Raw genomic sequence first — 15,081 nt, 5'->3', positions numbered from 1 at the left:
TAAAGGACACTTCCTGGAAGCCACATCTGATGTCCTCGCATGCATCTCACTGGCCCTCACTTAGCTCCAAGTCCACACAAAGGAGAATGGGAAATGCAAGTTTTAATCTAGAGTACGATATAGCTAATGAAACATCTGAGGTTCTGCTTCTGGAGAAGGAAGAGAACCATGCTCTTTGATTAAGCTACCCTCTGCAATGCCGGCATCCCTTATGAGCACCAGTTCAGGGCCCTGTTGCTCCACTTGCTTCCCAGCTCCTTGCCAATGCACCTGGGAAAGCAGTGGGAGATAGCCTGAGTGCTGGGGCCCATATCACCACAGTGGGAGTCCCAGATGAAGCTCCTGGTTCCTGTCTTTGGCCTGGCCCAGCCAGCGAATCATGGGTAAAACAACTCTTTCTTCTCTCTGTCACTCTACCTTTCAAATAAACAAAATAGATCTTTTAAAACTATTGGGAAAAAACCAACAACAAAAATTATCCTCTGGACCAAATACCCATTCCCTACTCAAATAATTTATCTAGGAGACAGTGCCCCTTCTTTGTCTGGCTGCTTCGTCACAGTCCCTTTTTCCAGTTCCTCCTCTCTCCCACCTCTAAACATGGCTGTCATTCAGGTTTCTGTTGAGCCTCCTTCCGTCTCACCTTGCTCAGTAAGATTCTGGATAATTGCACTTGTTCCCACGGTTTGAGTCACTATTGACCGAGTCTACACCTGCATCTCGAAACTCTCCTCCAAGCTCCAGACCCATATAGTTAATGACTACGTGGTATCTACAACTCCTGTCTCCCAGGCTCCCAAGTTCTATGGGTAAAACTCCCTGTGCTCCTCCCACACCCACGTCTTGTGGCGGCAAGCAGGCACCATCACAGCCAATCATGTTGTCACATCCCCAGGTGCTTCAGTCACAAATTTGGAAGCTCTTTTTCCTCATTCTGTATCTGTGTCTCTCCATCCATCTGCTTATGCCTCCCAGAGTCCATGTCTTCCATTGGCTCCCATCCTTTGACTTGGTCATGTGCTCCTCGGGCAGAAAACGCTATCCAGATTCTGTTTTCCTCAAGATTGATAAGATAGGGGCTGGTGCCATGGTATAATAGATTAATCCTGGAGTCCTGGCTACTCCGTTTCTGATCCAACTCTCAGCTAATATGTTTGGGAAAGCAGCAGAAGATGACTCAAGAACTTGGGACCTTGCATCTACTTGGAAGACCAAGAAGAAGATTCTAGTTCTAGTTTTGGATCACCCAGCTCTGGTCATGGTGGCCATTTGAAGAGTATAGAAGAGATTCTCTCTCTCTCTCTCTCTCTCTCTCTCTCTCTCTCTCTCTCTCTCTGTCTCTATTTCTCTCTGTAACTCTGCCTTTCTAATACAAATAAACAAATCTTTTTAAAAATTTATCAAGGGCTAAAGTCTTTACCTTGAATGTGCCAGGATCCCATATGTGAGCCAGTTCTAATCCTGGCAGCCCTGCTTCCTATCCAGCTCCCTGCTTGTGGCCTGGGAAAGCAGTCGAGGATGGCCCAAAGTCTTAGGACCCTGCACCCATGTGGGAGACCTGGAGGAAGTTCCTGGCTCCTGGCTTCAGATCGGCGCAGCACTGGCCGTTGCAGTCACTTGGGGAGTGACTTATCAGATGAAAGATCTTCCTCTCTGTCTCTCCTCCTTTCTGTATATCTGACTTTGCAATAAAAATAAAATAAATCTTTAAAAAAGATTTATCAAACAGGAAGAAAAAACTCAGTGAAGATGAATTAGATGCCCATTTTAAGCTCTAAACTTTGGACACAATATCAAAGATATCATTTTACATTTTTTTAATTCTAGGCCTTCTATCCCAGGCTCATGGCTCACTGTGCTTTGCTTCTATGTCATCCAGACACTCCCAGCTCCGTGTTTTAAAGACAAATCTTACAGACAATCAGATAACAAGAAGGGTACAGAGGCCCAAGACTGTAAGTGATGATGAACTTTATTATTATGTGTGAATCAAGGACAAATTTAGCCCTAATACTGTGGCTTTACGTCACTTCATATTTATGTTAGAAAACTTATGTATCAGAGTCTTATCTAGTTAACAAAATCCTGATATTGAAATCACTGGGCTAATGGCACCTTCTCCACCCCAACTTGATTAGTGTGTGTAGAAGATAGCTACCAACACCTTGTATCTTCCTTTCTTCTTATTTTTCACAACTGTCTACAATAATTAATTGGCAACATCAGTTTGCTGTACTGAGTCCCAGGACAGAGCAGAAATAAACAACTTCAGAAACCATTTTAAAACATGTGAGGAGCTGGTGTTGTGGCATGGCGGATTAAGATGCCACCTACAAAGCAGCACCCCATCTGAGTGCCAGGTCAAATCTCGGCTGTCCCACTTCTGATCCAGTGCCTGTTAATATGCCTGGAAAAAAAAAAACAATGGAAAATGGCCTGAGCACTTGGACCCTTGTCTCCACATAACAGACCTGGATGGAGTTCTTGGCTCTTGGATTCAGCCTGGCCCAGCCCTGGCCATTGCAGCCATTTGGAGAGTGAAGCAGTAATGAAAGGCCTCTCCATAGATAGATAGATAGATAGATAGATAGATAGATAGATAGATAGATAGATAGATAGATATGACTGCCTTTTAATAAGTACAATGAATATTTTAAAAAAATAAATAGGTGATAAATTTACTTTCCAAGAACTTCTTGGAAGGCAGATTAGCACCTATTTGGAGGCTTTGGGGAAATAGTTCAACTTTCAATTTATATAAACCAAACCCCAAATCCTCTTCCTCTGCTTTCTCTGTATGACTTGAATCAGTATTTCACTGTTTGGTTTCTTATCTTTTAGAATCTCCATTTCAGGTCTTATCAGCACATTAGAGAATTTTCCCCCTCTTGCCTTCAGAAAAATCAGGAGAAAAAGATGCAATCACTCTCACAGAGAAAATGATGTCATTCTAAGAAGTCATTTCAAGGGTCCATCTGCAGCTAATAGCCTGGTTATTTGTTGCAATACTTGTTTTTATTTTGTTTGAAATGTAGAAAAACAAAAAGCTCATCCTGTCACAGCTAGGACTAAGGCCAGGGGCCAGGAATTCACTTGATCTTAGCTAAAAGGTATGTGGGTGGCAGAGACCCAACCACTTGAGCCATACCACTGCCTCCCAGGGTCTGACATTAACAAAAAGCTAACCCTGGGAGCAGGCCCGGGGCTTGAACTCACACACTTCAGTACAGGATGGAGGCATCCCAATCAGTGTCTTAACCACTACATCAAATGGCCTGCCCTGTTGCAGGGTTTTTTTTTTTTATATTTATTTTCATTGGAAATGCAAATTTACTGGAGAGAAGGAGAGACAGAGAAAAAGGTCTTCCATCTGCTGGTTCACTCCCCAAGTGGCTGCAATGGCTGGAACTGAGTCAACCCGAAGCCAGGAACAAGGAGTTTCTTCTGAGTCTCCCTCATAGGTGCAGGGTCTGAAGGCTTTGGGCCATCCTACACCAATTTCTCAGTCTATAAGTAGGGAACTGGATGGGAAGTAGACACAAATGGGTACCCATATGGAATCCCAGAGCTTGGAGGTGGTGAAGAATTAGCCAGTTGAGCCATTATGCTGGGCCTGTTCTAACATTTCTAAACCTACTGTTAAGAGAAGGAGCAAGCCAGATGATAAAGCATCTAATATCAGTCTCGACCAGGCAAGGGCCGCATTCTCAACATCTACCGTTTGCTTGACTCACCAAGCTCTGTAAGGCCATTTTCTCCCCAAACCTGAAATTCTAGTACAGTCACTTCTCAGTATCCATGGAGTGTAGGTCTCAAGACCGATCTTCCACCCCCACACCAACATCCAGAAACTCAACTCCTTTGTGGAAAATGACAACTTACTAAAATAGATGTGTTTGGTGTGGGAGTTAAGTTGCAACTGAGAAGCCTGCATCCTGAATCAGCATGCCTGGGCCAATACCTTGCTCCACTTCTTTTTTTGTTTTAAGATTTACTTATTTATTTTTAATCAGAAAGGCAGATTTACAAAGAGAAAAGACAGAGAGAAAGATCTTCTATCCACTGGTTCACTCTACAAGTGGTCCCAATGGCTGGAGCTGAGCCCTTCCGAAGCCAGAGCCAGGACCTTCTTTAGAGTCTCCCATGCGGGTTCAGAGTCCCAAGGTTTTGGGCCATCCTCGACTGCTTTCCCAGGCCACAAGCAGGGAGCTGGATGGGAAGTGAGGCAGCCGGGGTACAAACTGGCACTCATATGTGATCCCGGCGCGTTCAAGGCAAGGACTTTAGCCACCAGACTACCACACCAGGCCCCTTGCTCCATTTCTGGTTTTACCTTCCTGCCAGTGCACATTCTGGGAAGCAGGGATGATGGCGTTTCAAGTAGTTGGGTTCCTGCCACCCACACGACAGATCTACATTGCGTTACAGGCTCTGACTGTTGCAGGCGTTTAAGGAATAAATCTGCAGATGGGGGACCTCCATCTGCCCGTATCTCCCACTCCTCTATCTCTCCACCTTTCAAGCAAATAATATAAATCAATACAAAATGGTGCAGTATTTGCCTGTCATCAATGCAAATCTGCTCTATGTTTTATACCATATTTAGATTGCTTATGGCATCTCATAAAATACAAATTATGTCCACTATGCCAGTATGTTAATCTGTTATGCTGTCCATCTGTGAGAGTATAGGTTTGTATTTGATTACCTACATCTATTTATTTTGTAGCTTGCCTAAAGGCTCTCTTACATCAGAGAGAACATATATTTGTCCTTTTGCAACTGGCATATTTCACTAAGCATAATGGTCCTCAATTGGAACTGTTTTGTTGCAGTCTGTAGGATTTTATTCCTTATTTATGACTGATGGAGTAAATGGACCACAGTTTCTTTCTCCACTTATCCATTGCTGGGCATTTGGGGGTTGTTTCCATGTCTTCGCTATTGTGAATTGTGCTGCTATAATTATAGCATTGTATTACAGTCTCTGCTCCTGAAGAAAGAATACCTCCCATTATGGAACATGTGAATATTTCCCTACACCATAATACTAGATATTCTACCTCTAACCTACACCTAGCACATCATGACACAATAAAATAGTAAAATAGCAAAAATTAATTTTGTAACTGTTACTAAAGGACTATACTATCATAATCATTTCAGAAATAATGGCTGGGGGCTATGGAGAAGAAAGGGGACTGGGAGTGAAAAATCCCTATACCTATAAAACTGTGTCACAATAAAATAGATAAATGCTGTGTAAATTGTTGTTATACAGTGTTGTTTAGGAACAACGAAAAGTTTTTTATGTTCAGCACATGTTTCTTTATATTGTTTTTTTTTATATAATCTATTTTATTATGTTGTTGTTGACAATCTTTTCATAGTTAATTACAGTTAAAGAAAGAAAAAGAAAAAGAAAAGGTTCAGGGGGATAGGGAAGTGGGCAATACTATTATGTCCATATTGTTTCCATCTTGTATCTGAGGTAAAGGAGGATATTGAGGGAGAAGCCCCACCCGGTTTCCCGCCCACCCCGAGTCCCGGATGTGGGGCATGCTCTGAGATATGTGCTCGAGTGGTGTTAATAGTTCTCCAGTTATGAATCGCTGCCAGTTTCACTCGATAAGGTCGTCCACTGATTGATATGGTTCATCATAGGGTCTCCGTTTGCCCCATATTTCGCTGCCAACACATAGCTGAGATGAATGATTGATCTGCTCTGTCTTCTGTCTTTTCTTGATTAGAGTTCTGAGTCCAGCAGTTCCATTGGGGAGATCTCCAAAGATACTTTGAGGTATTCCCAGACTAGTTTCTTGTATGTTCTAGCAAGCACAGGGCCCGGCACAGTCCATCACCCCGATCAGCTGGTGGTTGCAATTGCTGGGTTGGTTCTGTTTTCAGTCCAGAGTTGCACTGGAACCAATGGGTGTTGCAGTCCGGTCTGGTTCTGCCCAGCACGTACTCAGCCCTCACACTAACCAGTGGGAGCTGCAGCCTAGTCGGGGCGACCCACAATAACCCCCACCAGGCCCGCCCCCTACCCTGGTTTGCCAGTATGTGTAGAAGACCAGTCTGTCCCCCATCCCATTTGGCTCTGAAATGTGTCAATGGGTATTAAAGCTTAGTTCTATCTAACCAACTCAACCATCCAGCCCTCACGGGTGTTGTTGAGTGCCTCTCTATCTAGCCATCCCAGCCCCCGTCCTAGTTTTCATGCCCTCCCACGGGACTAGTGACCCAAGAAGGGGGAACCCACTTTTTCCCTCCCAGGTCTCTCTGTCCCGGTTTATGCACTCTTTAGGTGGTTCTGTGATTTGACTTGACAGAATTAGTCCCCAGTGCCAGCTTCTGCGGCTGTGCCCAAACATCCCTCACCCACTCTAATTTATGCTTGCACCAGCAGGAATAATCAGCCCAGCCTGGCTTTTCCCTGATCTATTCCACATGCAGCGCACAGGTGTTGTAGCCTTGCATAGTCTAGTCTGTCTCTATCCCAGCCCACGCTCTCCGGTGGGAGTAGCTGTCCGGCGAGGGAACCAGCCCCTTAATCCCCCCGCCAGTTCTGCCCCTCCCTTCCTTCCTGGATCTCACGTGTGCTGGTTGGGTGCTGCATTCATATCCAGTACAGGCAACCACGCCCTGGCATTCCATAATGTGTACTGGTTTTGTCGCGACCAAACCCAGCTCATCCCACACTCTGATCTGGTGATCGGATTTGCCAGTGGGTGATATAGACTGATTGAGCCTGGTCTGCTCCTGACCCATGTCGAATGTGTGGCAGTGGGAAACTTTCCATGGCCTATTCTGGACTGTTTCCTATCATGCTTCTTGCACTTACCTGCAGGGACTGTGTCCTGCCAGAAGAGTTGCCCAGGCTCCTCCATCAGAACCCCTCCTAATGGCAGGTTTTGCGCATGCCAGGGGGTCCTTGAGCCAACCCAACTCAGTTCACGTCCTGTCCTAGCAGGGACAGTGGCTTTTCCTGGCTGGCTTTCACCCCATTCTGGTTCTTGTTGTTGGATGTTTCAGCCCGGCCATGGCTCGTCCATACCCACATACAGCTCACGCATGGCTCGGTAGGGGGTTGAGACCCAGCCTAGTCAGTCCCACATCTATCCCCTGGTTTTGCATGACACCAGATGGTGTTGGGGTCTGAACTGGCCTGGTGCACCCAATCCCAGCCCACACTCGTGCCTCAGGTGACTGCAACTGTTTCCTAGATAGAACGCAGCCCCTTGGTGGGAACCTCAACCTAGTTTGGGTGTCCCGTTGCCTCCCCGATTGGGCTTGTTCCTAGCTGTAAATCATGCAGCTGCCCGTGGTTGCTCTGAGGACCAGTAGGTGCAAGAGCCTAGCTCGGTATGACCTGTGTTCCATGCTGGTTTCTAGTTTTGCTTGTAAACAAAGGTTTGCTCAGTCCTGCCCAGTATATTACGTTCCATTACCAATTTACACATTTTGGAGCTACTATGCCCTGCTTGTCCGACCCCCAGATCTGGACGGCGTGTTCACCAGCGCGAGCTATGACTCGCCAGGGGAGCTTCCCAAGTACCTCCACTTGATCCACTCCCAAACCCATTTTACATACATGCCATTGGTTTTTAGGCCAGTACCCGGTGTACTCTGGCCTCCCATTTGGCCTTGTATGAGCTGGTGAATGTTGCAGCCCGGCCCACCCCACAACCTATTCAGGATGCACATTTGGGTGCTGCTGCCTTGCCCAGTCCAGTCTATGGCGGATCCCTTTACCTGTGATTGATGGCAGGCTCCTTGGTCACACCTAGCTTAGTCCATAACCACCTAAAATTTAGGTTTACCAGTGGGGCCAAGCTTTCTACAGGGTGTGGCCCACACATCCTGCACAGAGTCCACCCTAGGATAAGGTTCTAGAGTGCTAGTTAAAATTATGGACCTGCCTAATGTGACCAGTCTCCTGAACCAACATCATGTCAGGCAAAAAAATATCCTGCTAGACAATCTGGGGGTTATCTTCTGCATTATAGGTGTTCAAAGCTCAGCATTATTGAATGATTAGAAGTTCTCCAAAAGAAGAGCCACTGGCGTTGGGAATCTTTAGGATTGACTCAGAACCCAGAAACAGTGGGGTCACCCTAGAGCTATCTAAGCAGCAATTCAGACATCCATTACCCCAGAGCTTCCCGGCCGGGCAGCCAGCAGGCAAAGCCTGGCACCACATGGTGCACTGGCCGCCCTGGATGAGGCCGAGGACTCTTTCACTACCTTGCGGCAGTGTCTTTGGCGTGAGCCCCCAGCATTGGGTCCGACCCGGCAGGGGCACCCCCCACAGCCACCACACTGTGAGGAGCGGCAGTTGCCCCCGAATCCCAAGGCCCGAACCCCTCCCAAACTCACCTAGCTGCCAGATATTAGCAGCTGGGTGGAGCTAGGAATTTTAAGCCAGTTCCCAAGTTCCCTCATGGCGCACTTACCCGAGGAATGAGCTCTCTTGGGTCCTGGATGAGGCCGAGGACTCGTTCACTACCTTGCGGCAGTGTCTTTGGCGTGAGCCCCCAGCATTGGGTCCGACCCGGCAGGGGCACCCCCCACAGCCGCCACACTGTGAGGAGCGGCAGTTGCCCCCGAATCCCAAGGCCCGAACCAGCACATGTTTCTTTATGGCTACTTTGTAGTTGTTTGAATCCAGGAATGAAGTTCCAGCATACAGAGGTCAAGTATTCATGTCTATCTGTTACTTCCAAAACCTTTTTCCAAAGAAAGCAAGGTCCCTTTGGTGAGTGTTTGTCCTCGAGGAATTTCAAGTTTCCCTCCATCTCTGTCTCACATCTGGAAGCTCTGAGAATCCTGGACACATGTTGGAGATCACAATTCCTGTGGCTGAAAAGGCTACTGAGTAGCTAAGCCCGTGACTGGAGACCCTCTGAATTGGAGGTGTTTAGAAAGGTGACTGTCCTCTGCAAGTTTTCCTTGCAAGTACCTGGGGAGGGGACTGACCTGAATGGGGCAAGCAGCACTCTCTTGGGCAGCTGACAAAAGTTTATTTCTTGGGTTTTAGTTTTATACATTTAGCAGAACAACAAAGTTATTTCAGACAGCTGAAGCTTCAGCAAAACATTAGTTACCGTCACCAGGTTTAATTACATTAGTTCAAACTTAGGCTATGTCACTAGGATTAGTCAAAATAGTTCAAACTCAGGATACTGTCGCAAGACTTAATTGGTGGTCTTTGCACTTTGCGGCTTGAAAGGCTCCTGGGGATGATGCCAGCGGGGGTGTGCAGAGACCTGGGGGCTCATGTCCAGGCAGGCAGAGCAAGCCTGGGTATTCCCCCAGGTGCTTGGTCCTGGGCGGGGTGGGGGAGGTGAGAGGAGAGCCCAAGGTTAGCGTGCTGGCCTGGTGTGCTGCTGGACTGGACTTGGGGAACTTTGAATAGGCCTGGATCTTGGCATCCAGGAGTAAGGTCCCAGGTCAGCACACATGCCAGGAGCTTGGGACCCTCGTGGGCTGGCAGAGCTCACCACCCCACCAGAAGACTGGACTTAGGAAGGCTGGACTGAAGAACCGATGCACTCCCAGGTGCCAGGAATATTGGCTCGATCAGAGAAGGAGGTAAGGGAGGATGGCAGAGGGCGTATGTTGCAGGTGAGGAACAAATTCTGAGGGACTTCCATCGACAAGGCCACTATGCTTGTAGGTAAGCAAGGGGGCTGAGACTAAGCAGTGCGAAAGGGTGAAGCTGGAAGACCTTTATGGATCAGACTGATGCACCAGCCCAAATGGGAGACCTGAGCTGGGATAGTTAGCATGGGTCACTGCTGACTGCTATTCACTGATACACATTATAGCTAGGGCTGAGGGCTTACCTGGCAGGGCTAGATCATAGCACACAGCAGTCAGAGTCAGAACAGGGGATGAGGATTGTTAGACTGGGCCATTACACTAGCCAGCACATGAGAGAACCATATCTGGGGGCAGATTCCGTTGGGGGTATATGTGGGCCTGCACATTCTACTGGTTTGCTTAAGAGCTCGGGGTGATGATGGGCTGAGTTAGGCATGACCATGGAACCCCCATCCTCCTGACACACACACACCTGGGTACTGAGAATAGGAACACACCAGGCAGGTCAAGGCTGCACACCTACAGGCACACCCAAAAATAGGGAATGGGGCAGGCTGGGCATCAACATCCACCAGCTCATACAAAGGCTGAGACTTGGGGGTGGACTGTCCTGGATAGGGACCTAGCATCCACTGGCACATGTAAGATCTGGATCTGGGAGTAGGCTTGGTGAGAGAGCTTGGGAAATTCCCCTGTTGGGTTGTAGCTCCCACTGGTGAGCATGTGATTCAGGCCTGGCTGCTTGTGAGGCCAGGAAAAGTAGCTCCACCTGTCAGCAAGTGTATGGGTTAGTTCTGAATGGAGGTGGCAGGCCAACCTTAGCCAACCTTAGCCGACCTTAGCCAACCTTAGCCAACCTTAGCCACTGGCAAGTGCAAGAGCCAGGCTGCAGTGTGGGAAATGCCAGGCTAGGCTATCACCAATTCACATTTTGCATGAGCGAGCCAGGGATGGGAGCAGACTGGGCAGGGATAGGCTGTAGCACCCACCAGCAATAGTTGGGACTGGGGGCAGGCCAGACCAGGCAGCAGCCTCTGATGACAAAGGCCAAGGCATGAGATGGGTTATGCCAACCTGGGTCAGAGCAACCACTGGCATGTTCAAGATCTTTGCTGGGAACAGGCCTGTTTGGGATCTAAGGGGACACACTAGCTGAGTTATGGTTCTCACTGGTGAGCGCAAGAGCCAGAATGGGGGCTGCAATCCAGGCTGGACATGACTACAGTGTCCCTCGGCATGGTTGTGAACTGGATCTGGGGTGTGCCGGACTGGGCTAGACTTCAGTATCCACTGGTGCTCATGAGAGCCAGGGTGGGGGTAGGACTGGCTGGGCTAGGTCTTGGCACTCACTGAACCATATGAGAGTTGTATCTAGATGTAGCCCAGGTGTGACTGGGCTGTAGGACCCAACAGTAAGAACCAGAATGGGTGTGGGCTGGTTGGGCAAGGCCAGTGCTCCTGCCAGGACAGGAGGTGGACTAAGTCAGTTTTGACCAAGGACCCACCAGTGTGCGTGAGATCTACCGCTGGGAGGAGACCTGATAGAGGAGCTTGGGGAACTCTTCTGTTGGGATGCAGCCTCTGAAAATGAGCACAAGAACCATGGCTGGGAGCAGCCCAGACCAGACCAGGTTACAGTACACATTGACATATGTGTGGCTCAGGTCTGGGGACAGATCAGGCTGGGCCAGCTCAAAACATCCACAGATCCGAGAACCAGGTTGGAATGCAGGACAGAGCAGAACAGTACAAAACACCAGTCAGCTCACATTAAGGTGGGGACTGGGGGCTGGTTGGGCTGGGCTAGGCTGTAACATATACCTTAGCTGGAACTGGGGACAGACCAAGCCAGGCAGGCTACTGGACCTGCTGGCAAATGCCGATATGAGGTGGGCCATGCCAGACTTATCTGTAGCAGCCATCAGCACACACAAGACCTGGGAGGAGTAACTGTTTTGCGAGCGCAGTAAAGGAGCTTTGGGGATTGTAGGGGCTCTCCTGTTGGGCTACTGCTCCCACTGTAAGTGTGAGAATTGGAACTGGGGACAGGCCAGGTTGGGTAGGGCTATAACATCTGTTGGCCTGCATGTGAACTGGGTTAAGGGGAGAGCCAGGCTGGGCTAACCAACTGTACCCGCTGGTGCAAGCATGAGCCAGAGTAAGTTGGGCTTTGCCATAGCATCAGCTGGCAAGTACTGGGACTGGGGGCAATTCTTGTCAAGCTAGACTGCAAAACCACCTGGAAAGTGCAAGATCTTGGACTGGGAGTGGAACTAGTAGGGAAATAATGGACACCTCTCTGTTGGGCTACTGCTCCCACTTGTGAGCATGAGAACCAAGTCTGGGGGTGGGCCTGGTTAGACAAGCGGTGGCACCTGCCAGCATGAATGTGGGCTGAATAATGGGGTTAGTTGGGTTGAGCTAGGTTTCAATGACCGTTGATGTGTACTAGAGCTGAATGGGATATGGGATAGATAGGACCAGTCTGCTGCACATGCTGGCATACACAGGAACCAGGGCTGAGGTGACCTGGTGGGGGTTTTTGGGGATTGCTGCAACTAGGCTGCAGTTCCCACTGGTGTAGGTGAAGGCTGGTGTGTGGTAGGCAGGATCCAGCATCCATTGGTTTATCTAAGAGACGGTGCTGGAGACAGACCCAGTAACTGCAACTACCAGTGTGTGCACTGGCTAATGTGGTTGATGGCCTGAGCTGGACCACATACTGGCAAGCACACATAAGAGTCAGGTCTGAGATTGCTTCAGAAGAGGTTTTTCGGGGATACTCTCAACTGAACCACTGGACTCAGAACTCCAACCATGGAGATAATCGGAGGATCTGGGGTCTGACCATGAGCACATATGTCAGAGCTGGGTCTCCTCAGAGGCTAAGACAGAGCATTGGAAAGGAGAATATGGCCATCCACTGGGACCTGCAGAGGACATCTGGTACCATAACAGAGGAAAGAGGACAGAACAAATTGGTCAACTACCCCCAGCCAAGTGTTGACAGCAAATATCTGGGCTAATGGAGACTCTAAGGTGGGTTATGTCAGCTAGTGGACCTTGGAAGGATTTCCTCATCATCGGATCAATGAGAGTGACAGCATTTCAGAACTACTGAAACCATTTAAGCAGAACCCTCAAAGCAAGCTCCACATTGGGGACCCTGGCATGACATTAAGTGACCATTCCCCATCCCTCAGGTACTGAGCTGGTTGGAAGGCTGGGTACAACTTCTCCCCCCTTCCTTCAAATATAAACAGAAGAAAAAGAAAATTTGCAAACAATGTATCACTAATTTTTTCTAAATCCTGGACCATTCCCACCTGAATCAACTATGTGAACATCAAAAATAAAACAAATTTTTTAAAAAGACTTAATTGGTTAGTGATTTATATTTTTCATATGGACAGGGAGTTTCAGGAAAGCTAACAAAGGTATTTTGATCTGGGGTATAGCTTTGTTCTTGGCTAGTCAGTCAACTAGAACAACAATGCTTATTGGGAAGCACAAGAGCACATCCAAGGAGTCATTGGGGGCAAAATAACACTCTGGGGGAGGGGCCCTGTGCTTCCTCCTTCGTTTGGCCTCTGCTCAACAGGTTTCTTCTCTTTCCTGGAGTCTCTGCTCAACAGATTCCCATAGGCCTCTACCATTCTAACTAACATGCTGGGAGTGATTCCACAGTCTGTAATGGTTCATCTGGCTAATCCTCCACCTGCAAGCACAGCATCCCCTTTAGGCACTGGTTTGAGTACTGGATGCTCCACTTCCGATCCAGCTCCCTACTTGTGGCCTGGGAAGCAATAAAGAATGGCCCAAGGCCTTGGGACCTTGTACCCACATGGGAGACCTAGAGGAGGTTTCTGGCTCCAAATTGGCTCAGCTCCAGCTGTTGTGGGCACTTGGAGAGGTAACCAGAGGATGGAAGATCTTTCTGCCTCTCCTCTCTGTAAATCTATCTTTTCAATAAAAATAAACAACTCTTTAAGAAAAGAAAAGAAAAAAAGGGGGTGGCAGTTTAAGGCTAATTGTTCATTGGCAGTTGCTCAAATGACCAAGTAAGCCCCATAATGAAGTGTCCTGTGGGCTCGTTGGCTTGTATATAAAGTAGGAACCCAAGCAAGAAATCCTAAGGGTCAAGACAGATGCAAAGCCAGTTAGAACCTCTTTCAATCTAAGTTCTGACTTAAGCCAACCTCTGAGCGCAGTCAGGTAAATACTGACTAAAGAAGAATTTACAGCTGGCAAGGTTGTAAGAACACAAGTGGTTTTCTACAAATAGCAGTGTCCCAGCTAATTAGAAATCTTAATGAGCTGGTTTAGCCATTTCAAGTATGCAATGCTTTTGCTTCCTTAGATGAAGGGAATTTTCCATTGATGGGTTATTTAAAGGGAGAGACAGAGGAGGGAGAGAGAAAGAAATCTTCCCCAAATGGCAAAGGCTGGGTCAGGATGAAACCAGGAGCTGAGAACTGAGTCACCCCTGTGGGTACAGAGGCCCAAGCACTTGGGTCATCTTCTGCTGCTCTCCCAGGCAAATTAGCAGGGAGCTGGATGGGAAGTAGAGCAACTGGCAATTGAACCAGCACCCATGTGGGATGCTGGCATCTAATGCATGACATCAGCGCACATGGATCTACTCTGACTGATTCCTCTTCTGACAAATAGCAAAGACTGTACAAGCAGCCCCAGCAAATGGCCTAACCCAGACAGAACCACTGATCACAGTCTTGGGAGTAACAGTGCCATTTTGTGATGCTGCAACAAAAATTATTCATCCTTTCCTTAAAAATTACCCATGTCTACTTAATTCTTCAGGTGCCTGTCAAACATCGAAAAAGGATTGATGATATTGTCTAACCCAATGTGGCAGAAAATGTTCCACTTACAACTGTTTAAGTTCAAACAGCTTCCTCCAGGATCCCAGGCAGACCCCGTTGGTAATCATATCTCCTTTTTCCAAGTTTCATTTCTGTCAGCATTCATATGAATAAAATTGGCTTGAAATTCCACTAAACCATTTGCCGATTTGTTTTTAATCAATACTTGGGATATACTGTTGAAGGACTGAGATGATTGTGGCTAGAGTTTCCCAAGTAAACTAGGATTTGGCCCTAGATTTTAAAGTTTAGATCTTAGAGGCAGGTGTTGGGTCTAACAATTAGGATGCTGGTCAGGGCAGCTGCATCCCAAAGAATATGCCTGGAGTCAAGGCCTTCCTGCCCCAATTCCAGCTTCCTGCTGGTGCACACCTGGAAAGCTTCTGCCACCAATGTGGGAGACCTGGCATTGAGTTCCTGGCTCCCAGCATTTGGGAAAAAACAATGGCTGGCAGCCATGAGTGTCTGTGCATATGTGTGTGTGTGTGTGCGTGTGCGTGCATGAATGCAAATTTAAAAATAAACCCACAATTGTTGGCTTGTGTTCCTACAATATATCCCTTGTTTCTGGTCGACCAGAAGCCTCATGATA

The 15,081-nt window shown here is 47.8% G+C and overlaps 1 protein-coding gene across 1 annotated transcript in view; it reads left to right on the top strand.

The window, feature by feature from the left end:
- Positions 1 to 14,516, top strand: part of CCDC162P (coiled-coil domain containing 162) — a 181,281-nt gene extending 166,765 nt beyond the window's left edge. The window contains 2 exon segments of the mRNA XM_058669314.1: positions 1,828 to 1,955; positions 14,428 to 14,516. Of these exon segments, the coding sequence (XP_058525297.1) occupies positions 1,828 to 1,955; positions 14,428 to 14,469 (170 nt within the window). The 3' untranslated portion in view covers positions 14,470 to 14,516.
- Positions 14,517 to 15,081: the final 565 nt, after the last annotated feature.

This window comes from Ochotona princeps, chromosome 1, assembly GCF_030435755.1.
Source record: "Ochotona princeps isolate mOchPri1 chromosome 1, mOchPri1.hap1, whole genome shotgun sequence".
In the NCBI taxonomy this organism is placed as follows: Eukaryota; Metazoa; Chordata; class Mammalia; order Lagomorpha; family Ochotonidae; genus Ochotona; species Ochotona princeps.
Note: the sequence above shows the minus strand (reverse complement) of the source record. Positions and strands in the feature narration are given on the sequence as shown.